The sequence below is a fragment of the Vicugna pacos genome, chromosome 10 (genome assembly GCF_048564905.1).
Source record: "Vicugna pacos chromosome 10, VicPac4, whole genome shotgun sequence".
Classification (NCBI taxonomy): Eukaryota; Metazoa; Chordata; class Mammalia; order Artiodactyla; family Camelidae; genus Vicugna; species Vicugna pacos.
This window is the reverse complement of record NC_132996.1, coordinates 60,478,718-60,502,525: the sequence shown is the minus strand read 5'-3', so window position 1 is coordinate 60,502,525 and position 23,808 is coordinate 60,478,718. Positions and strand designations below refer to the sequence as shown.

General features: G+C 45.4%; 2 protein-coding genes across 8 annotated transcripts in view; one reads left to right on the top strand and one right to left on the bottom strand.

Moving 5' to 3' along the window:
- The window catches only part of CKAP5 (cytoskeleton associated protein 5), an 89,641-nt gene extending 87,372 nt beyond the window's left edge, over positions 1-2,269 (top strand). For all 7 annotated transcript variants that reach the window (XM_006212285.4, XM_072969887.1, XM_072969885.1 and 4 more), the window contains exons 43-44: positions 1,276-1,427; positions 1,550-2,269. In XM_006212285.4, coding sequence (XP_006212347.1) covers positions 1,276-1,427; positions 1,550-1,795 — 398 coding nt within the window. In that variant the 3' untranslated portion in view covers positions 1,796-2,269. The remainder of the gene's footprint in view (positions 1-1,275; positions 1,428-1,549) is intronic.
- Positions 2,270-4,773: 2,504 nt separating this feature from the next.
- Positions 4,774-23,343, bottom strand: F2 (coagulation factor II, thrombin). Its single transcript, XM_006212287.4, has 14 exons — positions 23,061-23,343; positions 22,521-22,684; positions 21,800-21,824; positions 21,501-21,551; positions 19,827-19,932; positions 19,588-19,724; positions 17,846-18,160; positions 17,402-17,530; positions 17,195-17,321; positions 16,506-16,673; positions 15,791-15,964; positions 15,318-15,499; positions 5,183-5,253; positions 4,774-5,034 (listed from the first exon to the last, which is right to left on the bottom strand). Exons 1-14 carry the CDS (start codon positions 23,137-23,139, stop codon positions 4,891-4,893), a joined length of 1,872 nt encoding a protein of 623 aa, XP_006212349.1. The 5' UTR covers positions 23,140-23,343; the 3' UTR covers positions 4,774-4,890.
- Between the last annotated feature and the right edge of the window lie 465 nt (positions 23,344-23,808).

Sequence of the window (23,808 nt, the reverse complement as noted above, 5' to 3'; positions counted from 1 at the left end):
AGAAAAGACCCAACTACTAAAGTTCCCTCTCACCATGCAGAGCAGAGCCCTCACATTGGTCCCGCCTTTAGTCCTTTCCGAGTTTGGTGAAGCTTACCTACTCTTAAGTTCTAAAATTTGTTTGCCTGTGAAACCACGTTCCCTTGTGGGCTTTAGATTCCCATCGTGTTCTCTCTCACCATGTATCTTCCTAGGCTGCAGCTTCAGTTGTGTTCTCTTACGTCATTTCTTTTGTTTTGTTTTAACACTTTCAATTACCCCTCTCCAAAACCTGCAATCTTTTTCTTGAAGCACAGTGAACAGAGTGTCCAGTGGCCACACGGACATACCATGGTTGAGCTGTTCTGGTAGAGCCTCCTTTTCTCATTTCCAGAGTCCTTTCTGTAGATAGTCAACATTTGCAACACAAGCATGTGTCCCCACTGATAACTGAGTGCCTTAAAGTGCTCGGGCATCTATTACTGCTGCCTTTAACTTCATTATTCCTTCATTTTTCACCCTCTGAGTGTTCTCACCTGTACATTAAAGGATTCCTTTTTCCCCAGAGTAACCTGTTTTACTTTTCTGTTTACCATAAAGGAGTTTTTCTTCGCAGTGCTTTACCTTTTGGCTTGTGTAACACCTTTTCATTGATACTCAAATTGGATATTTTAAATGCCTGCATTTTGTGGTTGTTCCTTCTCAGAAATTTAGAACTATGATGGGTTTTTTTGGTTTTGATTTGGTTTTTGCTTCTCCCGCCAGAATATTGATCTCAAGTGCTCCAGTCCCTACCCCTTTTTCGGGGTATTTCTTGGACACCTCAGTTTCCCTCGCTTCCTCATGAATAGACCATAGCCTTGAGCTCCTTGCTGTTCTTCCTGGTTTGAATAAGGGTTTTCCCCCCTGTATCTCCTGGTCCAAACCTAGTCTGATTCTTGGAAGCATTTAAAGTCCTTAGGGTCTTCACTTGGGCACTTACCATACTCAGGAGTAGCTAAGACTTTGTGGCTTGCCTAGGACTAGCCATGGGATTACAGAAATGCAACCCCTGCATAGCTCAGGATGTAGATGGACGGCCTTCTGCATCAGTGCTGGAAGTTCTCACTAAGTGCGTCTTGTGTATTGCAGAGTATCCTTTATCACCAACCCCAAATGGATTTCTTGTGAACATTTTTAGTCTTCAAGTACAGTGATGATATTCAAGCCCCAAAATGTTCCCTTTGGTGGCAGGTTAATAAGTTGGAGAGGGGTGGGGGTGTGTATTTGAATATTCTTTCTACATTTCCTCCGTAGGCATCTCCCCTCAAATGGAGGTCACGTGTGTGCCCACTCCCACAAGCACAGTGTCCTCTCTAGGTAATACAAACGGAGAAGAGGTGGGACCATCTGTCTACCTGGAGAGGCTAAAAATCCTCCGACAGCGATGTGGTCTGGACAATACAAAGGTACTGCTCCCCCTCTTCCGTGTGGGTCGGGATGGCTGGCCGAGAAGCGGCCCTGCCCTGGTGTATGTTGTTCAGAGCCGCAACCTGACCTGCTCAGACAATGTCTCTTCTTCTCTCGACAGCAAGACGACCGCCCTCCATTGACCTCTTTGCTCTCCAAACCAGCAGTTCCTACCGTCGCGTCTTCCACAGACATGCTGCACAGCAAACTGTCTCAACTCCGGGAGTCACGGGAGCAGCACCAGCATTCAGACCTGGACTCCAACCAGACTCACTCTTCAGGAACCATGACCACATCCTCCTCCTCCACAGCTAACATTGACGACTTGAAAAAAAGACTGGAGAGAATAAAGAGCAGTCGCAAATGAAGCTGCCCTACTCCCCTGGCACCCTGCAGCTTTAGTTTACTAAACTAGACGTCCTCATAGTTGAAGTGGCCTTGGCAGGCCTCGCGTACACAAACTGGTTGTATGTATCATACCGTGGACCTGGGGGAGGAGTCGTTGTGGCACAAGTATTTGCACATCCTCTGCTTCTCCCGTCAGCATCCTGCCTCTCTAGACGACTGTCCCTGTCTTAGTTTAGTGTACAGACTTGTAAACAGCTGCCCTCTTCTCAGCTCAGACTAGTTTCCATATCCTTTTTTTTTTTTAATTGCTCATTTGTAAAGTTGTCCTAATCTTTCCTAACTTTTAACTATTAGAAACTCTTTCCTAGTTCTCCTTTGAGTTTGTGAGCTCTTCTCCCTGTAGCCCTGAGGGGTCACTGTATTCTGTATGAATGCATGGCATGATACAACTAATTTAAGAGTCTTTTATAAATAAAGTTTGCATTAACTATAACTGTCTCCCAAGATGCTCCGTATCTGGGAGTGCTGGGCAGTCTTTGTCACCTGTTCTTGGGACCAACTGGGTGTTCAGGTGGTAAGAGAAAGGTTCATAATGGCTCTTTAAGAAGCTCTACCTTTTCTTGGCTCCCAGGCTTGGTGCTGTCTTTTACTCCTTGGAAATAGGAGGAACTCACCTCTCCTGTTTTCCACATGCAGCTCCTGGGGATCAAAGAGATCTCATGCTTCCCTGTTTTGAGATTTTGGTCATGACTTCCCTCTCTTCATCACCATGGTTCCAAGGAGCTCTCAGATCCTACCACTTTGCTGCCCAAACGCAGGTGAGATTGTGCCCAGGGACTAGCTAGGCTCCAGTGGCTGTCACACCACAATTGGATTTGGGGTCATCTGACTAACAGTGTGGGAGCGCTGAGGAGCTGCCTGCCTGGTTAGTGGAGTCTCTCTGAATCTTGACTGACAGTTGCTTCATGTTCAGTCTCAGTAAAGACCAGAAAGTAAACCGAGGATTCATCCTTGGCCTCCCACAAGGCCTCCTTCCCCAGTCAGAAAACCCTGTAGTCACTAAGTTTCCAGGTGCAGTTGGATTCAGGTGTGAGACTTTTGGTATAATCATTTAAGTCCAAAGGAATTTTTCTGCACCACCTTTTACTTAACTGGTGGTCAAGAAATGAATGGTTGATGGAAAATGAACCCTCCATTGATTCTAGGCGTGATTTTCAGGTGGCCCCTGTGCTGCCAGAAATGAAACTTGCCCCTCTTCCTTGTAATAGGAACATGGGAGTTGGCCTTCACTGAAGGGAAGACGGGAGTTCACTGCTGTAGAGAAGGAACATAGTTAGAAAGAATGGCTGTGCCTGGGTCTGGAATCAGTACAGCTAATTTGAAAAACCAAAGTGCCCAGCAGTCTTGGAAGGATGTGTGCCCTCGTTTGGAAAGTCGACGTGGGGTATTAATTACAGCTCATTCTTAATCCCGCCCCCCTGCTCTGGTTGAAGCTCTGGGCTGCCAAGATCCTGCAAGCTCACTGAAGCCCCAGTTTTTACCTTGCTTTCCAGTCAACTAGAACCAAAGGGTGAGGACAAGGAACTCAGTCCTAATTCTCTCTTCCCTGATGTACTGAAAAATCAGAGTGGGAAGAAAAGGGAAGGAATGGGGGTAAAGAAACCTACCCTAGCTCCCTTCTCACTGTAAGCCATGAAGTCTCAAGACCTTAGTTAAAGATCCTAGGCCGAGAATGGTGACCACACGGCACCTGAGCTCAACTCCCCTCCCTGTCCCACGGCGCACGTTCAGTCTTCACTCTCCCCTCCAAGCCCAGTGGTGAGACTTCTCAGCAGTCTTCCTGTCACCAAGCAATGAGCCCTTCATACCAGTTGCAACTTGCTGTCACTCTGCTGTCACATCACAGGCTGTAGTGCCTAGTTCCCCTGAGTCATGAACGCACCCAGCAGGAAGAGCAACACGCCAAGGTCAGCTGGAAACTCTGGAGCTACACACAAGGTCAGTGATGTGTCAGAGCCATGCTCCATCCCATCCGGTGACCTCTGCCAGCAGTAACCTAGAAGAATGTGCTGTCAAAGGGCATCTTGAAAGTTCTGACGCTTAAGACTTTGTCCAAACCTATTAAGGAACTGCTTATACATATTCTTGTTCCCATTTCTTAGAAAAACAAATTGCCCAAGTCTGGTAACTGCTGAGAGAGTAGAAATTCCAGGAGGCGACAACCCTGCCACTGTGCTATTTCAGGGGCCAGAGGGGGAAGTGGGATGTAGCAGAGGAACTTTCACCTCTGCTACACCCAGGCAGTAGTGAGAATAAAAGTGGCAGTGATTTACAGAAAGCTGACCAGGTACAGGCATTTTGCTAAGTACACTACCCTAGTGACCTCACTGAATCCTCAAAACCTTATTTGGCAAGTCATGTCATTACATACATCGTATATACCAGGTAACAGGCTCGGGGGGTCAAGCGACTTAGCCATGGTTATCCCTTTTAAGGTTGGAGCTGGACTGTGAACCCAGGCAGTCTGGCACTAAGGTCCTTACTCTGAACCACAACCCACAGTATTCTCAAAGTCTGAGCCTTGGGGGGACATAAATCTGATATTTTAATAACCTAAGGAAGGATGTAGGGACTGAGGAAGTTTGAGGTAAATAGAAAGATGTTATTATTCCCCCCTCACTAGCCTCCCTTCCTCCTGCCTCATCTCTGGTTCTCGGACAAGCTCTTCGCAGCCCTCACAGCAGAGCAGCTACCAGCATGGGCTTCAGTGTCTCCCATATTTCAGGTCAGACTTTGACCCTTCTTAGCCATGTGACCTTGGAGAAGGTACTCCTCCAAATCTCAGTTTACTACCTTTTGTAAGGATTAAATGAAATAATCCATTAAAGCCCCAAGCCTGGAACATTTTAAATGCTAATAAATTCAAGCTGCCATCTTTCCTCTCAGTTGGCCCTGTTTGTCCAGTAAGGCCCATGAACAGCACTGGGAGCACTGAGGCACTTTGACAGAGTCACTTTTATTGACAACAATAGTTTCAGGAACAAACCACAAAAATAATTCACTGGATAGGCTTCTGTGATTTTGTAGTGAGGAGCCTAGAAAGTGGGTGGCCCTCTAACTTCCAAACCGATCAATGACCTTCTGTATCCACTTCTTCAGGCGGAACACATGTGTGTAGAAGCCATATTTTCCATCTCTGTCACAGCCTTCACCCCATGAGACAATGCCCATTTGATACCAGCGGTTGTTAAAGGGGCTCTGAGGAAGAAACATGGGGTTTCCAACAGTCAAGTCCAAGGTAGTATCAGTATTATCCTGTCAAGCAGTTGTTTCTGAAAACTCAGGTCCCTCCTCACCCACCCAAGAAGGATCTGCCCACCAGCTCCTGGCCTTTGGAGAAGCCTACCTTCATGACAAAGGGTCCCCCACTGTCGCCTTCACAAGCATCCCCTCGTTTCCCTTCATCAGGCTTGTAACCTTGAGAGAGAACAGCAGTACTCAGGGTAAAGCTCATACTGCAGCCACTTTCCCCTTCAAGAGATACTGCTGGCAAGTGTCCACTTGACTCCTTCCAGTCTCCCTTGAGTCTTCCCATTTCCTCACCCCACACACCCAATCCTTTAGCAACTCTTGTCAGCTCTGTCTGCAACATGTATGCCAGACCCAAGCACTCCCCACTGCTTCTGCACCTGGTCCTGCCACATACACTTCTTCCCTGGACCGCTAGTCTCCCCAGTTCTACTTTTTCTTTGCCGCCTACAATCCATTCTCTACCCAACAGGCAGAATGACTTAAAAAACACACTAGGCTTACAGGTAGCAGAGAATAATGGCAGTTGCCTTTATCCAAATATCCCCACGTACCCTCTACAAACAATGCAGAACAACATGAAGAGCAAGAACAAAAGCTACACAAAAAACACACTTTCAACACAACTAGGATAGAGAGAACACCCAAACTTCAAACCACTTTAATATACTTGACTGTACATCTAATATCAAAACATACGTGGAGATGAGGATGGTAAGATGTCCACTAGAGCAAAGAAGTAGATACTTACAAATTAGGAATCTTGTAAATAACCCCAAATCTACAAAATGGATAGATGAAAACTAAATAGATCCATACAAATATAGGAAACCAAAAAAAGAAGAATAAAAATACCTCAGCTAACCAAAATTCTCTCCCAAAACACAACCATGAAACAGAAGAAAACAGTAACTGAATTAAATACCCTCAAGCAAATTTTTGGTATGTGAAAAAGAATGAATCAGAAATTCAAAACCTAAAAATAAATGGATAAAACGATGGGAAGAAATTAAAAGCAGAGAGTGGTTAAAATGGAACTAGGCTAAAGAAATGAGTCCCTCAAGAAGAAAAAGAAAGCAACGGAACAGAACTAGTATGTCTAACACGGTCTAAGAAAACTTCACAGAAATAAAAGATTGAAGGTACATATTGAAAAGATCCCCTAGGTAACTGGCAAAACTGATCTGAAACACTCAACTCTGAGATGTATTCTAAAAAATTGTTAGATTCCAAAGATGAATTAAAAACCTTCAAGGCCACCAAGCAAAAAGATCAACTGCCTTACAAAGAGGAAAAGAATTACACTGGCATTCAAAAACAACAAGCACTGTTATTCAAAAACAACATACAAAGCAAGCAATGATAAAGCTCTATTTTCAAAAAATTCAAGGCAGGAAAATGTAAACCATGGATTTTATATCCAACCAAGCTAAACTTCAGGTGTCAAGACTACAGAAAATTCTATACTCATAGCCCTTTTTTAAGAATCTACTAGTGGACAAACTTCATCCAACCAAGAGGTAAATGCTTCAGCAAAGGGATGGATTAACTGTCCTGAAACTCTTCTGTCTGAAATGACAGAATTCTGTTCTTTTTTATGGCTGAGTAGCAGAAAAAATGCAACTCAAAGTATGAGAAGAGAAGAGAAGAGAAAGACGAAAGTAAACTCACTGACGGTAACTCTCACCGACTGGCTATACAACAATTAAAAGAATGTAAGAAGCTAAGGGCACTTCAAAAAGGCGTAAGACCAAAGATAATCAGTAGAACAAAAATGCAAGCCTTCTTAAATATATGAAATTATTTTAAAAGCAAAGATCACACATGGAAAAAACACAGTAAATGAAACATATATACATAATATTTACAAAATCATATGAGATACTAATTCTACCAATCATGTCAATAAGTACAAATGGGCTTAACGTGCCTTTAGAAAACAAAAATATATTTTAATTTGATTCACAAAACAAGACCCAACTATGCTATATATGAGACAAAACCGAGTGATTCATGAGGCTAAAATTAAAGGGATGGACAAAAGTTTATCTGGCAAATGGGAATAAAAAGAGAGCAGAGATGGTGAAGCTGAAATTTAAAATAATTTAAAGAAAGACACTTTTAAGGCTAGAAGCCACAATTCACAATGAATAATTGTTATGAATATCTACACCAAATAACACAGTAACTGCCTTTATACAGTAAAAGACTATAAGGGATGCAAGGAGATGGATACAAATACATTAATAATAGAATTTGACCCACCAAACTTAGTACAAGACAGATCAAGTGAACCAAAAATAAATAAGAATATAAATGACCTAAGTAACAAGTGATAAGATACATTTACAGATACATACATGTACTAAGCTTTACACGTGGATAAAAGAGAGAGAGCACACTCCCACACCTCACACACAGGTGCATTCGTGGAAATTGATCAAACAGCTCTCAAAAAAAACAGTTCCATAAACTAGAAATATCACAAACCATATTCTGGATCATAATGCAGCAAAACTGAAAAATCAAAATACAAAGGGTCCTCCCATCTGGAAATTTAAAACCCACTTATTAAACAACTCTTGAGTGAAAGGGAAATACATAATGAAATTACAGAATTAAAAAAAATGATAATTCAAACACACTAAATAGTGTTTTCTGTGAACAGAGGAAAATGCGTAGCCTTACTCGGCAAAAATTAAAGAAATTAACCACTAAAGGATATAATTAATTAATTAACTCACCAAATTGTCAGCTCAAAAAGCTTTTAGAAAGAGAACAGCAAAATGAACCATGAGAAAGCATAAGGGAAAAAAATTTAAGATAAAAGCAGAACATTAATTAACGAGGAACAGAATAGAAAAATAATAAGCCTAATTAGTAAGTCAAATTCTTAGGTATTTTTGCTTGTTTTTTGCAACCACTAGCTAATTTACTCAAGAAAAATAAGGAAGAAAACACAAGTACATAAAATAAGGTGCCAAAGAGAAAAAAAAAATCATAAGAGAAGACATTGCAACACAAGATACAATGTAAACGTGAACAAATGGGAAGACATTTCTTGTCCTTGGATAGAATAGCTTAGAATCCAAAAGATGTCAGTTCTCCCTAATTTAGTTTATAAATTTAACATAATCCCAATAAAAATATCACCAGCTTTTTTTATTCAGCTAGACAAGTTGATACCAAAATTCATATGGAAAAACAAACGTGCAAGAACTGCCAGAAAAACACTGGAAAAGACAAACTACAAAAGACAAGCCCTACCAGACAGGAAAACACTCTAGAGCCTCTGTAATTAAAACAAGACAGCATTTTAACAGAATAGACCACAGACCAGAAGAATCAGGTGTCCAGAAACAGACTTAAGCACACATAGATACCTAGTATGTGATCAAAGTGACATCTCAAATCACTGGGGCAAAGACAGAATTTTTACTAAATGGTGTAGAGGCAGTTTACTAGCCATTTGGAAAAAGATAAATTAGATCCATACCTTGCATCATACACAAGAATAAACAAATGACTTGGAGATCTAAGTGTCGAAAAATGAAACCAAGTACTACAAGAAAACACCAGTGAATTTCTCTATGACATGGGTACAAGGAAAGTTCTTTTAACTCTGACTCAAAATCTAGATGCACTAAAACAAAAGAATTAATAAATCTGGCTCCATAAAAAATTTTTTCTTCAATGGCAAAAAAATTATAAAGGAAAAAAATAACAAACTGGGAGAAAACATTTGCAAAGGATATCACAAACAAAAGCCTAATATCACTAATATACGAAGAACTCAAAAAATGACGGGAAAGGGACAAAACTATAGGCAAAAAAATATGAAGGCTTTCACAAAAAATTATATAAAAACAGTCATTAAGCATATAAAAAGATGTTCAGTTACAAAATACTGGAAATCTAAATGCCCATACACAGGAAATGGCTGAATAGACTATCATACATTCACATAATATGGCTATAAAATTGTTTTTAATAAGGAAAAACTTTCTAACCAAAATGGAATGAAAGTCCAAGATACAGTAAGTGAAAAAAACAAAGTACAAAAGAGTATCTATACTGTGTTACTCTGTCTGTGAAAAGGGGGAAGTAAGAAAATATACATGTGTCTGCTTCTTTGTACAAAAAGAAACACTGAAAGAATAAACTACCAACTCCTGAGGCCGGTGAACTGCAGGGCTGGCTGGAAGTGGTGGGGAAAGGAAGGCGGTGGGACCAGGACAGGAGGGAAAGGGAAGTGTCATTCTCTGAGTGTACCTGTTTTAAAGAGTTTGATTTTTGGACCATGTTAATACAGGCATACCTTGGATATACTGTGGGTTCTGTTCCAGACCACCACAATAAAGCGAGTTATATGACTTTCTTGGTTTCCTGGCATATAAAAGTTATGTCTACAGCATACTGTAGTCTATTAGGGGTACAACAGCATTATGTGAAAAAATACATACATACTTTAATTCAAAAATAATTTGTTGCATACAAACTACTATGTATAAAATAAATAATCTACAAGGATATACTGTATAACATGGGGACTATAGCCAATATTTTATAATAACTAAATGGAACATAAGCTTTAAAACTATGATTACGTTGTACACCTAAACCTTATATTGTACAGCAACTATACCTTAATAAAAAAAAATACTCTGTTGCTAAAAAATGCTAACCATTTGAACCTGCAGCAAGTCATAATTTTTTTGCCTGGTGGTAGGTTTTGCCTCCATGTTGATGGCTGCTGACTGATCAGGGCGGTGGTTGCTGAAGGTTGAGGTGGCTGTAGCAACTTCTTAAAATAACAATGAAGCTTGCTACATGGATTGAAATTGCTCTTTTTTTCATTACCGATTTCTCTGTGGCATGCAATGTTATTTGACAGCATTTTACCCACAGTAGAGCTTCTTTCAAAATAGGTGTCAGTCCTCTCAAACTCTACCGCTGCTTTACCAACTAAGTTTATGTAATACCTTAAACCCGTTGTCATTTTAACTATCTTCACATCTGTCATTTTAACAGTCTTCACAGCATCTTTACCAGCAGTGGATTCCATCTCAAGAAACCACTTTCTTTGCTCATCCACAAGAAGCAACTCCTTATGCATTAGAGTTTTATCATGAGGTTGCAGCAGGTCAGTCACATATCAGGGCTCCACTCCTAATTCTAGTTCTGCTATTTCCACCACATCTGCAGTTATGTTCTCCATGGAAGCCTTGAGCCCCTCAAAGTCATCCATGGAGATTGGAATCAACTTTTTCCAAACTCCTGTTCACATTGATATTTGGACCTCTTCCCATGAATCACGAATGTTCTTAATGGCATCTAGAATGGTGAATCCTTTCCAGAAGGTTTTCAATTGACTTTGCCCAGATCCATTAGAGGAATCGCTATCTATGGTAGCTACAGCCTTATGAAATGTATTTTTCAAATAATAAGACTTGAAAATTGAGGTGGGGAGGGTATAGCTCAAGTGGTAGAGCACATGCTTAGCATACACAAGGTCCTGGGTTCAATACCCAGCACCTCCTCTAAAAAAAATAAGTAAACCTAATTACCTACCCCCTACAAATAAACAAATAAATAACAATAAAGCAAAAAAGAAAACAATTTAATTGATTAATATTATTTTTTAAAAAAAGACTTGAAAACTGAAATTACTTCTTGACCCAAGGGCTGTAGAATGGATGCTGTGTTAGTAGGCATGAAAAAAACATTAACCTTTATGTCTCCATCAGAGTTCTTGGGTGACGAGGTGCATTGTCAATGAGAGGTAATATTTTGAAAGAAATCTTTTTTTTCTGAGCAGTAGGTCTCAACAGTGGGCTTAAAATATTCAGTCAACTGTGTTGTAAACAGATGTGCTGTCACCCAGGCTTTGTTGCTCCATTTACAGAGCACAAGGAGAGCAGATTTAGCATAATTTTAAAGGGCCCTAGGACTTCCAGAATGGGAAATGAACACTGGCTTCAACTTCAAGTCACTAACTGTATTAGGCCCTAACAAGGGAACCGGTCTGTCCTTTAAAGCTTTGAATCCAGGCATCGACTTCTCTCCAAATGTGAAAGTCCTAGATGGCATCTTCTTCCAATATAAGACTGTTTTGTCTACACTGAAAATCAGTGGTTTAGTATAGTCATTTTCATGGTTCATCCTAGCTACATCTTCTGGATAACTTGCTGCTTCACCTTGCACTGTCATGTTATGGAGACAGCTTCTTTCCCTAAACCTCATGAATCAGCCTCTGCTAGCCTCAAACTTTTGGCTTGAAGGACTGTTGTGGTTGATTTGATCCCCTATCCAGACCACTAAAACTTTCTTCATATCAACAATAAGGCTGTTTTGCTCTTATCATTCATGTGTTCACTGGAGGAACACTTTTAATTTCCTTCAAGAACTTTCCACTCACAGCTTGGCTAACTGTTTGGCACAAGAGGCCCAGCTTTTTGGCCTATCAGCTTTTGACATGTCTTCCTCACTAAGCTTAATCATTTCTAGCTTTTGACTTAAAATGAAAGACATACGATTCTTCTTTCACTTGAACACTTAGAGGCCATTGGAGGGGTATTAATTGGCCTAATTTCCACATCGTTGTGTCTCAGGGAATAGGAAGGCCCAAGGAAAGGGAGAGAGATGGGAGAACGAAGGGTTTGGTGGAGCAGTCAGAACACACAAAGCATTTATTAAGTTTGCTATCTTATATGGGCACAGTTCACGATGCCCCAAAACAATTACAATAGTAACATCAAAGATCACTGATCACATAGCACAAGGAAATATACACAAAATGTTATGATAACTCACAGAGAAAAAAATGTGACAATGAGCATGTATATGTCCATGAATGACTGAAAAATTGTGCTGAACACTGGAATTTGACACAACATTGTAAAATGATTATAAATCAATAAAAAGTGTTAAAAAAAGATCACTGATCACAGACCAGCATAATAAATATAATAATAATGAAAAACATGACATATTGTAAGAATGACCAAAACGTGACTCAGAGACATGAAGTAAACAAAAGCTGTTGGAAAAATGGTCCCGATTAACACTGGATTGCCACAAACCTTCAATTTGTAAAAAAAAAAAAAAATGCAGTATCTGGGAAGGGCAATAAAGCAAAGTAAAAACCTAAGTGTTCATCAATAGATGAATGAATACAGAAGATATGACATGTACATACAATGAAATATTACTCAGCCATTAAAAAGAATGAAATTCTGCCATTTGCAACAACATGGATGGACATGGAGGATATTACACTTAGTGAAATAAGTCAGTCAGAAGAGGGAGGGTGTAGCTCAGTGGTAGAGTGAGTGCTTAGCATGCATGAGATCCTGGGTTCAATTCCTAGTACCTCCATTTCAAAATAAATATACAAATAAACAAGCCTAATTACTCCCCCAATACCATTAAAAAAAAAAAGTCAGACAGAGAAAGACAAACACTGTTTTATCACTTATATGTGGACTCTAAAAAATAAAACACGAATGACTATAATGAGAAACAGACTCGCAGATATAGAGAACAAACTAGTGGTTACCAGTGGGGAGAGGGAAGGAGGAGGAGCAAAGCAGAGGTGGGAATTAAGAGATACAAACTATTATGTATAAAATAAATAAGCAACAGGATACGGCACAGGAAAACACAGTCATTACTGTGTAATAACTTTAAATGGAATATAATCTATAAAAATATTGAATCACTTTGTTATATACCTGAAACTAATATAATATTGTAAATCAACTGTAGTTCAATAAATAAAAAATATACAAATAAAGTGAAGCACAATAAAACAAGGTATGCCTATACTCCAAAAATAAATAAAACCACCAAGATAGGAGGGAGGGTAGTCAAAACTGAACACAATCAAAAACAAATGAGCCTAACTGTATTTTAAATAACACAGAGAAGGCAGAAACAAATGAGCCTAACTGTATTTTAAGTAATCCAAGTTACTTTTAGGCACAGTATTGCTAATATCTTCAGGTTAAAAACAGGAACAACTGTGAATAAATGCTGAACTCTAGTTTGTAGGATTTTTTTCACAGCTATGGATGAGTGATTCTGAAACTATATTTAGTATTAATCAAATAAGTAAATATATTACAGATAACGGGAGTCAGACTTCTCACTGGCAACAGAGAGAGTTACAATTGTGGAAAGGAAGAAGCTAAAATTAATCCTGTTGCATTGCAATGGGAGGTTTCAGTATCAACTCACGGTTTTAGACAGATAAATAGAAAGAAAAACAGATATAGATGTTGGTATATGCATAATACACATATTTTCTAGTTATGTCTGCTGAGAGGGCCTAGGAGCAATGACACCCCAATAACAACGTGCACACCTAGCACCCAGATCTTGGTTTCTAACTACCATCCTCCACTAGAAGGAAACTAGAATGAACCTAGAACATCTTGCTATGCTGAAAGTAAGAAAGTACTCAGAGATTGACAGGACATCTCCAAAAGTCACACCTCTAAAATCACAGAAGCTGGGACTCCCACTGGCCAAACCTAGGATAATTTAAACATTAAAATAATGATAGTAACAAATTATAACACAGAATAAAATAAGGACCCATGACTAATAAATGTAGAAGGAATGACAGAATTAGAAAATCACCATTTGGCAGCCACCATAGTTAGGAGAATAGTTTGATGAGAAACAGTATAGAAAGTATCAAACTTTCTCCCCACAAGATATTTGTCTCAAAGAGAAAAACAGAACTTTACAGTGAGAAACCTGGCAGTTGCACACACCACCTTAACTAAGAGATCAGAGTTAATCTCACCAGTTATGGAACAAAGAAATCATGTGCCTGAAAAGGACACATCACTTAGCCTGAATCTGATCATTAGGAAATCTTAGACAAACCCAAATTGAGGCCAGTCTACAGAATAACTGGCCTACACTTGTCAAATACATCAAAGTCATGAAAGACAAAGACTGACAACTAATTACAAAGTGTGATCCTTGACTGGATCTGGATGGGAAAAACACTTTTCTTTCTTTTGCTAAAAAAGACATCAGTAATTAGACAACTGGAAAACATTTGAATAAAGTCTACAAATTAGCTAAAGGTATTTTATCAGTATTAATTTTTTAATATTAATTTCTTAATTTAATAAATGTATTGTGGTTATGGCAGAGACCATCTTTTTTTTGGAAATATTTAAGCATATGGGTTAAAAGGCAACATATGTACAATTTATTCATAAACTGTGTATGAAAGGGACAGAATCTGGATGATAGTATAAAGGAATTCTTTGTATTTTTGCAACTTTTCTATGAGTCTGAAATTACACTAAAGTTCTACAAATATTTTTAATTAAGTTAGGCCATTTATTCAGCTGTCCCAAACTCTCCAATAACATCCTATCTCAACAAAAGCCAAAGTCCTTCAAGGCCCTAAAGGAAGTACCCATCCTCTGCCTGCCCACCTCCCACCCCTCATCCAATGCTGCCCTTCCTGTATTTACTGCACTCCAGCCACACAGGCCTCCCTGCTGTTCCTCAGACATGCCAAGCGTGTGTCCACCTCAAGGTCTTTGCACCTGCTTTCCCCACAGTCTGGAGTGGCCCCTGGACTGGCTCACTCCTCCATGTCTTCTAGTCTCTGCTCAAACATCACTTCTCAGGGAGGCCTTGTCCAGCAACAAATGGACAAACACTCTATTTAGATCTCCCCTGCTCCCACCTCTCTCTCCCTTACTCTGCTTCATTTTTCTCCCAACAGGGATTGCTATTCTAGATGTTTATTGAAACTCCCCCCTTCTAGGAAGGAAGCTCTCTGAAGACACAGGCATTGTCTGTTAGGGTCCCTGGAATAGTGCCTGGACCATCGTGGGCACTCAGTAAATACTTGCTGAATGACTGAATGAACGAATGACTTTTCCTCCACCCGTGGCCTCTTGCTGGCATGTGGTTCACGTATACAGACAACTTAACTAGTGACTAGCACCACACCTAACACTTTAGACACACGATCTCACTTAACCTTCACACAGCCTAATGGGATAGAGGCTTTCATCTCCTTTTTTACAGAGGAAGAAGCAGCCTCCACGAGCCGAAGCAACTTTGCCCAAAGTCACATGACTTGTAAGTGACTGGAGCCAGGACTTGAACCCAGGCCTGTGCTCTTAACAGGTCTCAATCCCGCGAACCCGAGGCCCTGCTGTTCCCGCCTGCCCAGCCACGCCCAGGGGACTTGCCGGCACAGAACATGTTGTCAGTGATGCGGATCCGGGTGGAGGCCTTGCAGACCGGCCGCTCCACGATGGGCAGGTTCACCACCTGCAGGACGCCGGGCTGCACCTCACCAATCCTGGTTGTCCACATCTCCCTCAGGTTGCCCCAACCCGTCACCCGCCCTTTGTATCCAGCGTGGAGCAACCTTTAGGGAGGGGAGAAGGACTGAGTGAGAACCAACCTGTCAGGAGCTTCCAGGCCCCAACACTATCCCTTAGAGGCCTGAATGTAAAACACCAAAGCAAGAACTCTGGGGTTTACTCCAAGACACCGAGGCCTGGAAAAGGGAAGGAACTCCGGCAAGGCTGCAGAGTGTCAGAGTCAGGCCCAGAATCCAGCCCAGGCCCCCTCAGCCACCAGCCCCCCAGCCACACCCCCTGGCGGCTCCCCCCAACCCTGGCGGCCCCCCTCCCCGCCGCCCCCTTGGCCACCCCACTTGGTTGCTGTCTCCTTGTCAGGCAGGCACACAGGGTGGATGTAGTCGTTGAAGGTGATGGGCTTCCTGAGTTTCAGCAGGGCGATGTCCCGGTCCAGGTTGTCCCTCCAGTTGTATCTGGGGTGGATGTAGATCTTTTCCAGCATGGAGATCTTCTCAATGTTTCGCTCATACCTGTGCAGACCCCGGCAGAGAAAAGGAGAAGCTGTAGGCCGCCCAACAAGGGACAGCCGGTTCTCTGAGAAAGGAAACTGCCAGTGCTCAGGATCTGGGAGTCGGGGTACCCAGCGGTCCCCCAGTGAGGGGAGAGGGCTGGCTCCTGCCTTGGCAGACCCCTGACAGCTTCCTCCCAGCCTGAAGTTGCACAGGGCTTTGGGATCAAACAGCCCAGGCAGGTAGGGGCAGGGACACAGGCTGTAGGCCTTGATGCAAACAGCCTCAATTCAGAGATCACAGATGGGCCATGTCCTGGTGCCCGGAAAGATGGTAGGGGAAGGCTAGGGCCTTGCTCTCTACAAAAAATTTAGTTTCTCTGTTGCCAGATCCAAGGCTCAGTCAGGGTGTAGCCAAACAGACTTTACAGCAGAGACTGCTGGGTTTTCTACTGTGGGAGACGTACAGACATATCTCACATGCCTCAGAGCCACCAGAGCCCCTCAGTCACACTGGAGGACTCAGACCTCGTCCAGATGCCCATGGGCCCCCACTTCTGTACCTGGTGCGGGAGTGCTTGCCAATGCGCACTAGAAGGTCATTCTCAGTGAAGTTCTTGTCCCAAGGTGGGTACAGGAGACAGTGGGCAGCGGTGAGGACCCAGCGGTCACTGATGAGGCTGGCCCCACACAGCAGTTCCTGGGGACTCTTCCGGAAAATCATCACCTGCCTAGGAGAAGAAGCAGGAAGCATTAGGAGGTGGGGTAGCTGCCCCTCCACAGGCCCGACAAGCAGAAAACTCCAGGTTTAAGAACTGAACAAAGCTACCTGCTGGGCCCAGACCCCAGCTTGACCTGGCCGCCCTTGGGGACCAGGGCATCCATGTCACACAGAGGGGCTCCCTCTAACTTTCTGCACACACCACCCTCCTCAGATCAAGCTTCTTTCAGGCCAGAGTTCACACAGCTTGGCACAGCTCTGGGGTCAGAAGAACTGGATTGAAGTCCTGCTGTGTGACCCATTTATGGGCAGCACTGCTAAGGCGAGTCACTTAAGCGCTCTGAGCCTTAGCTTCACCTACTGCACCGGAGAAGTAACAAGCCCAATCTCAAAAGGCGGCTGTGAGGATTCGATGAGATGTCGGTGCTGGGCTAACATTATCTGTGGCGCCTAGGCCTCTGCGGATGGAGAAGTCTCCCAGGGCGGAGGGCTGGGGGCGGCTGGGGGCGGCTGGGGACAGGCAGCACGCACCAGGGCGCCAGGCCAATCTCGGCGTCCCAACCCTCCACGATGCGCCCCTCGATGTAGGACTCCAAAAGCTCCATTTCCGTTTTGTCCTGCACCCCCTTCTTCTCGAACAGAGGCCGCAGTCCACAGTCTGCAGAGCAAGCGGGACTGTGAGGAGCCCAGCATAGCTCCCCGCCCCGCAGCCCCGCGCCCCTCCTCCCGCCGCCTCACCTGCCTCCCCGGCGCCAAAGGTCTTCTCATTGAAGAAGGCCTGGAACTCCTCCGCGGTGGTGCGTCCCTCGATGGCCGCATCCGGGTCCTCGTCCAGCCCTTCTCCCACCTCCTCTTCCACCGGCTCCTCTGCAGGAACCCAGACACCAGTTGAGGTGGGCTAGGGTGGGGCAGGGGCCGGCCATTCCTTACCCAAACGCCCAGCCGGCCACGGAGGCCATTTGGTATAGAAGTTAAGAGCACCTGGGTTCCTAGGGAACCAAACCTTCCGGCCTCATTTTACTCAGCTGTAAGAGGGGGCTAGGACTACCCCCACCTGGTTAGCCAGGCTGTCATGAATGCACTCGCTGCACACGTGGTAGCCTCACATCAGGGAAGGCCCCGTTCTTGTTTTTCCCTCCAGGTTGTGTCCTCTGTCTCAGACCCCCTGCCCTGCCCTCTCACCGCAGTAGTCCAGGTCGCAGTACTCAAAGTCGCCAGGTCCTCCGGCCACGTAGCACCACGCGCCTTCTTCGTCCCCGTCTGGGTTGCGGCAGAAGTTCTCCAACAGCGGCACCTCCGGTTTGAAGTGCTGGTCCTTGCTCAGGGCCTTGGCCTGGCTGCTGGCCCAGGCCAGGCAGGGGGACCCTTGTGCGGTCACTGCCAGCTGCCCCTGGTACTGCCGGCCGCGGTCAGCAACGCACATTTCCGATGGAGGTGACAGATTCACTGTGGAGCCTCCGGAGCGTGGGGTCAGCTCCACAGTGACTCGCCCCTGGCCTGGTGGGTGAGGAGGCAAGGGAGAAGAGTGGGTGGGCCCACACGTGCTGCCAGGCAGACAAGATGTGAATCCTGCCTTGCCATCTTTATAATCTCTCCTAGCCTGTCTGCTTGCCTGTAAAAGAGACTACTAATGCATTTTTGCAGGATTGTTGAGAGATTTAAACAAAATACACAGCATAAGTGTATGGTGCATAATAAGCCAGAGATAGTAACCAGGTTTCACCTCCTGGGCTATCTGTAATCCATTGGTAGGGACTGCCTGGAGTTTCTTAGGGAGTCTGTTTTCACAAGGGCACAGCAAGAAAGAGAGCTGGGATCCACTGAGAATGTCAACACGGGCAGTAGGTCAGTTTCAGTATGGCTGTAACATTGATAAGTGTTAAGGAGCAAGGGCTTGGTAAATGGTAGCTGGTTTTGTTTCTACAATTGGCAAGTTAGCTTTAAGATCAGCCCAGGGTCCAGCATCGGGTCCTACAGGAGGTATGAAAGACACCCATGTTTGGTAGATTGAATTACTGGCCCAAATTGTTTAACCTTGCCTAGTGTCACATCCTCTGCCCTGTGATTTTACAGGCAGAGGTGTACTTCTCCACCTCTTGGCCTTGGCCTTGATCATGTGACTCACTCTGGCCAACCGGACGTGGGTGGAGCTGACAGTGCTAGTTCTGAGCCTGGGCCTGAAGACGCATCCTGTGTTTCTGCTCACTGTTTGGTACTTCTGCCATCCTCAGGGAAGAGCTTCCCCCAGGGCACCACCGCCTTTTAGGCTCCCCCACAGTGAGTACCTGTGGAGCAGACCTGGACCCACCCACACAATGAGTCAAGCTCAGCTGGACCCATTGTTTGAAGCAGGGCCACCGGCCGAGCCCGGCCTTTATCAGTGGACCCTACAGACACATGAGCAAGTGCAGCTGAGATCAGCAGAGCCTCCCCAGCTGATCCTCAGATGCCTAAGAAGTACATGCTCATTGGTGTATGTCTCTGAGCTTTTGTGATTGTGATTTTGTGCTTTTTGTGGTTTTTGCAGCCTTATCGTGGCCATAGCTAGCTGACACATCATGAGAAATAATAATGACAGAATCACACAGAGCTGGACTGTATGAGGCTTGCTATGTGGTGCTCAGAAAAGGGCACAAGGACCAAAATGGTTAGAAAGGGCTTCCTGGGGGGAAGAATGCCTTGAGCAGGAAGTAAAGCATATTTAGAATGAGCCACAGCCTGGATCATAAGTAAGTAAAGGCTGTGGAAAGAGGCTGGAAGCTAACTCTCTGGTCTCCTGACTTCACTAGCCAACAAGCCCAAATATGTTGTAAATAACTAACCCCAGCTTGAAGGGAGCCAGGATCTTGGTTCCTGTCCCTGGCTGCCAGCCCCATGAAGACCCAAGGGCCTTGGCCACAGACCGCCCAATCATGCCAGCTCACCGCACACCGGGATGCTGCACTCCTCCCTTCGCACAGTGGGGGCCGTAGTGTAGCACCAGGGCCCAGTAATGCTGCCATCTGGGTTGCGGCAAAAATTCTCCTGCAGGTCAGCCCCAGGGTGGGTGGTGGAGTTGATTCTGGAACAGGACATTGCTCAGCAAGAGGCCTTACCCCCACCCCCAGGGTCTCCTCGCCCCTTATTCTCAGCCGGCCGGCAGACAGGCCTGCCCATCACTCACTCTGGCTTATGTGGGTAGCGACTCCTCCATAGCTGGCACTCAATGCCTGACCGGGTGAAGCTCACATTCCCTCGGTAGTTCATGCCCACACCTTCAGCACAGTTACCTGTAGAGACCCCAGTCCAGGTTTCTTACCCTGAGGATATGTCCCCCATCTCTCCTAGCGAAGCTCTGTCTGTTCGTCCCCTCCAAGCTGCCTCTGGTCCACGACCCTTAACCTGTATACACTCAGCACCTCCTCTGCACATGGTAGTTTACAACTGCCATTTAACAGTAGTCACCAAATAGTCACCGAGTACCCACTGTGTAACACCCATGTGACAGGCATCATGCCAGGAACTAAGGACATGGCAATGAATAAGACAGTCATAGCCAAGGTAGGTCCCTGCCCTTATGGAGCTTATATTCAGTGGCCAGCAGAATGAAAAAGTGAACAAGGTCCTTCCAACGTGGCCTTGGTCTACCTGTTCTGTTAGCTCCTTATGACTTGGGGCCTTTGCACGTGCTATTTCTTTTGCCTTGGAATGCTCTCCTGTTTGTTCAATGCATCCCACAAATCCAGGAAAAACTCTTGTTCTTCTAGGGAGCTGTCCCTGATTCTGCCAGCAAACTAAATGCTCCCTCTCTTGGCATTCTCTTGGCATCTGGAACAGAACTTTTGCAGCAATTACTTTGATATTTTGTATTTTTGTTTCCCTTTGAGAGTGTGTGCTCCTTGATTCTTTTAAAATCCCCAGCACTCCACATAGTGCTTGGCACATAGGGATTTAGTGAAATGTCTATTGAATAAGTTATTTATGGCCACTGATTAAAGGTTTCCATGTCAGGGGGCCTACTGTCACAGTAAAGGTGTATTCAGAATGCTGTGGAGGAGGGGCGATGCCACTTGAATGCTCAGCAAGATGGTGGTATTCGCACTAGTCCTTGAAGGATAGGGAGGCTTTCAGCAAGCAGGGATGGTTACACCAGGGGAAGATGACAATGTAAGCAAGGGCCAGGAAGTAGAAACACCTTGGCATTTTTAGGGAAGCACTTGCTGTCACCGTAGCTGGGGGGTCTGGGTTCAGGGTTGGTGCAATGGGAGGTAAGGCTAGAAGAGAAGGTTAAAGCTCACAGCGAAAAAAAATGTGACAATGAATACATATACGTTCATGTATGGCTGAAAAATTATGCTCTACACTGGAATTTGACACAACATTGTAAAATGACTGTAATTCAATAAAAAGAATACTGAAAAAAAAAAAAAGAAGAGAAGGTTAAGTCCAAAATCTGTCAAGTTCACCAGGCTAAGAAGTAAGAAGCCTGTGACTTACTCTGGGGGCAATGGGGAGCCACTCACGGTTTTGGAGAATGAATGTGACATCACGAGAGCTCTGCCTGGGGGATATGGGGCAGACTGACTGGCATGGACAGGGACTTGGATGACAATGAGGCCTTAAACATGAATTCATTATCCATTCATTCATTCATGTTCCTCCAACATTAATCACCTTACTAACGCCCAGGCACAGAGCCAGGTGAAAAGACACATCCTTGACGGGAGGAGCAAAATGGCAATGTCAGATGCTAGAGGCCACCACCGCCAGACCACAGCTCCTAACCTGCCTCTACTCTGCTCTTCTCCCAGGCTGTCCCCTCATATCCTGTCCCCCAGACCCCACATGAGTTCCTCACCTTCCAGACATTCAATGAGCTTTTCTCGAGGTTTCCTCACCGACTCACAAGCTGGAAAAGACCCAGAAACATGACTGAAATTGTGGCAGGGATAGGACAGGCTCCAGCAAAGGGTGGGTGGGACAACATTCAGAAACAGAAAGATGGGCAGACAGATGGATGAAAGGAAGGAAGGAGGGGAAGAGGAGTGGATGGAGGGATGGATGATTGGATGAACCAGAAGATTCTCTAGGGTGGAACATCCTCTAACTGAGGTCCCCAGGACTCCTTGCCCGGAGCAAACCCTCCCCAGAGCTCACCTGTGTACTTGGCCCAGAACAAATCCTGAAAAACAAGGGCTAAGAGTGAGACTGTGAAAGGATCCTATTTTGTTTGTTTGTTTGTTTTTCTTTTAGTAAACTTCATGTCTTCTCCTCATACTCTCCTCTTTCCCTTATCCCAGTCACACAGGGGGCAGGCTCTGGGGAGGTTTATGGCAGAGTTTCTTACTTTTGTTTCCAAAAGCCAAAGCCCACTGAGGAGAAGAGAATTTGCGGAGAGGGGAGCACCCCACACCACCCCCTCCCTGGCTCTGGGCCAGGACTGAAAGGGATTTTCCCGGTGGGGCAGACGGAAGAAGAGGGGCCCAGGCAGAGCCCCGGGGAAGGGGAGGGCTGCCCAGGGCTCCTGGAACACTGAGGTCTAGACCCAGGGCTCTGGGCCGCACCACAGACCCACCTCCCAAGAAGTAGCACAGAAGTAGCAGCAAAGCTGAAGCTGAGAGGCCAGGCGGCAAGGGCCCGGGGCTCCCGAGATCCCGACACAGACAGAAGACTGAGGAGGCTCCCCGATGTCCTGGAGCCTCAGGGGACCCTATGACCTTGACGCAGCCCAGGGGTCAGAACCTCCTGGTGAAACGGGGCCCAGAGATGAAGTTAAGTTCTCAACAAAGAGCTGTGATGCTCCTCACTCCCCTCCTTTGTGTTCCTGCAGTTGGGCCCACTTGGAGGGATCCCCGGCCCTCCCTCACCAGGGCCTCACCGTGGCGCTGGGAGACTCCAGGGCCTCGAAGGCCTCCTCGCGGCTGCACTGCTCCTCCACGCACTCTCGCTCCAGGTTGCCCGCCCGCAGCTCCTCCAGGAAGCCTTTGTTGGCACGTCGGACCCGCTGGAGCAGCGACAGTGCTTGCTGGGGGGCCAGGAACACTGCAGCAGGAGGGGCGTGGGACAGGGGCCTCAGGGATCCAGGCTGTCTTGGCCACCAAGGGGGCTGAAAGCAAGCCTGGCCTGCCTGCTGGCTTCCTAAAGGGCGGGTCCAGGATGGCGGCAGGACCCGTGAGGCTGCTAAGGACAGCCCACTAGCTCCCCCCCTTCCATGGGCCACCTCAGCGCACTCCCCACGGGAGTTGCAAGAGAGAAGCAGTCACTGCCCATTCAGCCCTGAGCACCTGGCTCCTTCCCTAAACTGGACATAATAAGCTGAGACCCACCTAGGGGCTGGCCCTGTGTTCTCTGTTGAGCCAGGAGAACCCAGCCCAGATCCCAGTCTGCCAGTCTGTCCCAGCTTCCAGGACCCCCTTACCATGCTGGCTATGCACAAGGCTCAACAGGGTAGCCAGGGCCAGGCAGCCAGGTAGCCACAGGCCTCGGATGTGCGCCATAGTGTGTCAGCTCCCAGCACTCTGAGGGCTTGTCCTGATCCCTCTGGGTTAATGTTGAACCAACATGAAGAAATCAGCCAGGAGGCAGAGGTCAGCGGGTCAGGGCCGTGGGGACAAGTGGCTAGATAGTCCACCCCCGCCATCTGGGAGGGCAGGTCCTCCTGGGGCCAGGGATGGATGGTCTGCGAGGATGTCACAAAGACCAGCGGAAGCACCATCATCCAGCCCTTCCCTTCCTGAAACACCGGCCAACTTGGGCCAGCAGAGTCACAAGATCTTCCTGAGACGCATTCCAATCCTAACACACAGTGATAGCTGCTTTGAGCTCCATGTGCCTCAGTTTCCTCATCTGTACAATGGGAAGAGTACTTTCTTGTGAGGACTAAAGGAGATTATGAATATATATTAAGAGCTTAATAATCAGTAGCTATATAAACCTAAACCAGTAGGGAGGTTTGTGTAATCACCACATTACAGACATGAGAAAATGGAGGCAAGAGTGTGGCCAGATGAGAGCTGCCATCTTGTCCTAGGACACACTGGGCAGGGACAGCCAACATTTGCCCTAGCCTCTCAGCCACAGAAAGAGGGGCCTACTTTCCTCTTTTTCCCATCTGGGAACCATGGGGTGTGTTTGTGTGTGGTTGTTGCCTGGAGGAGGAGCCAGGT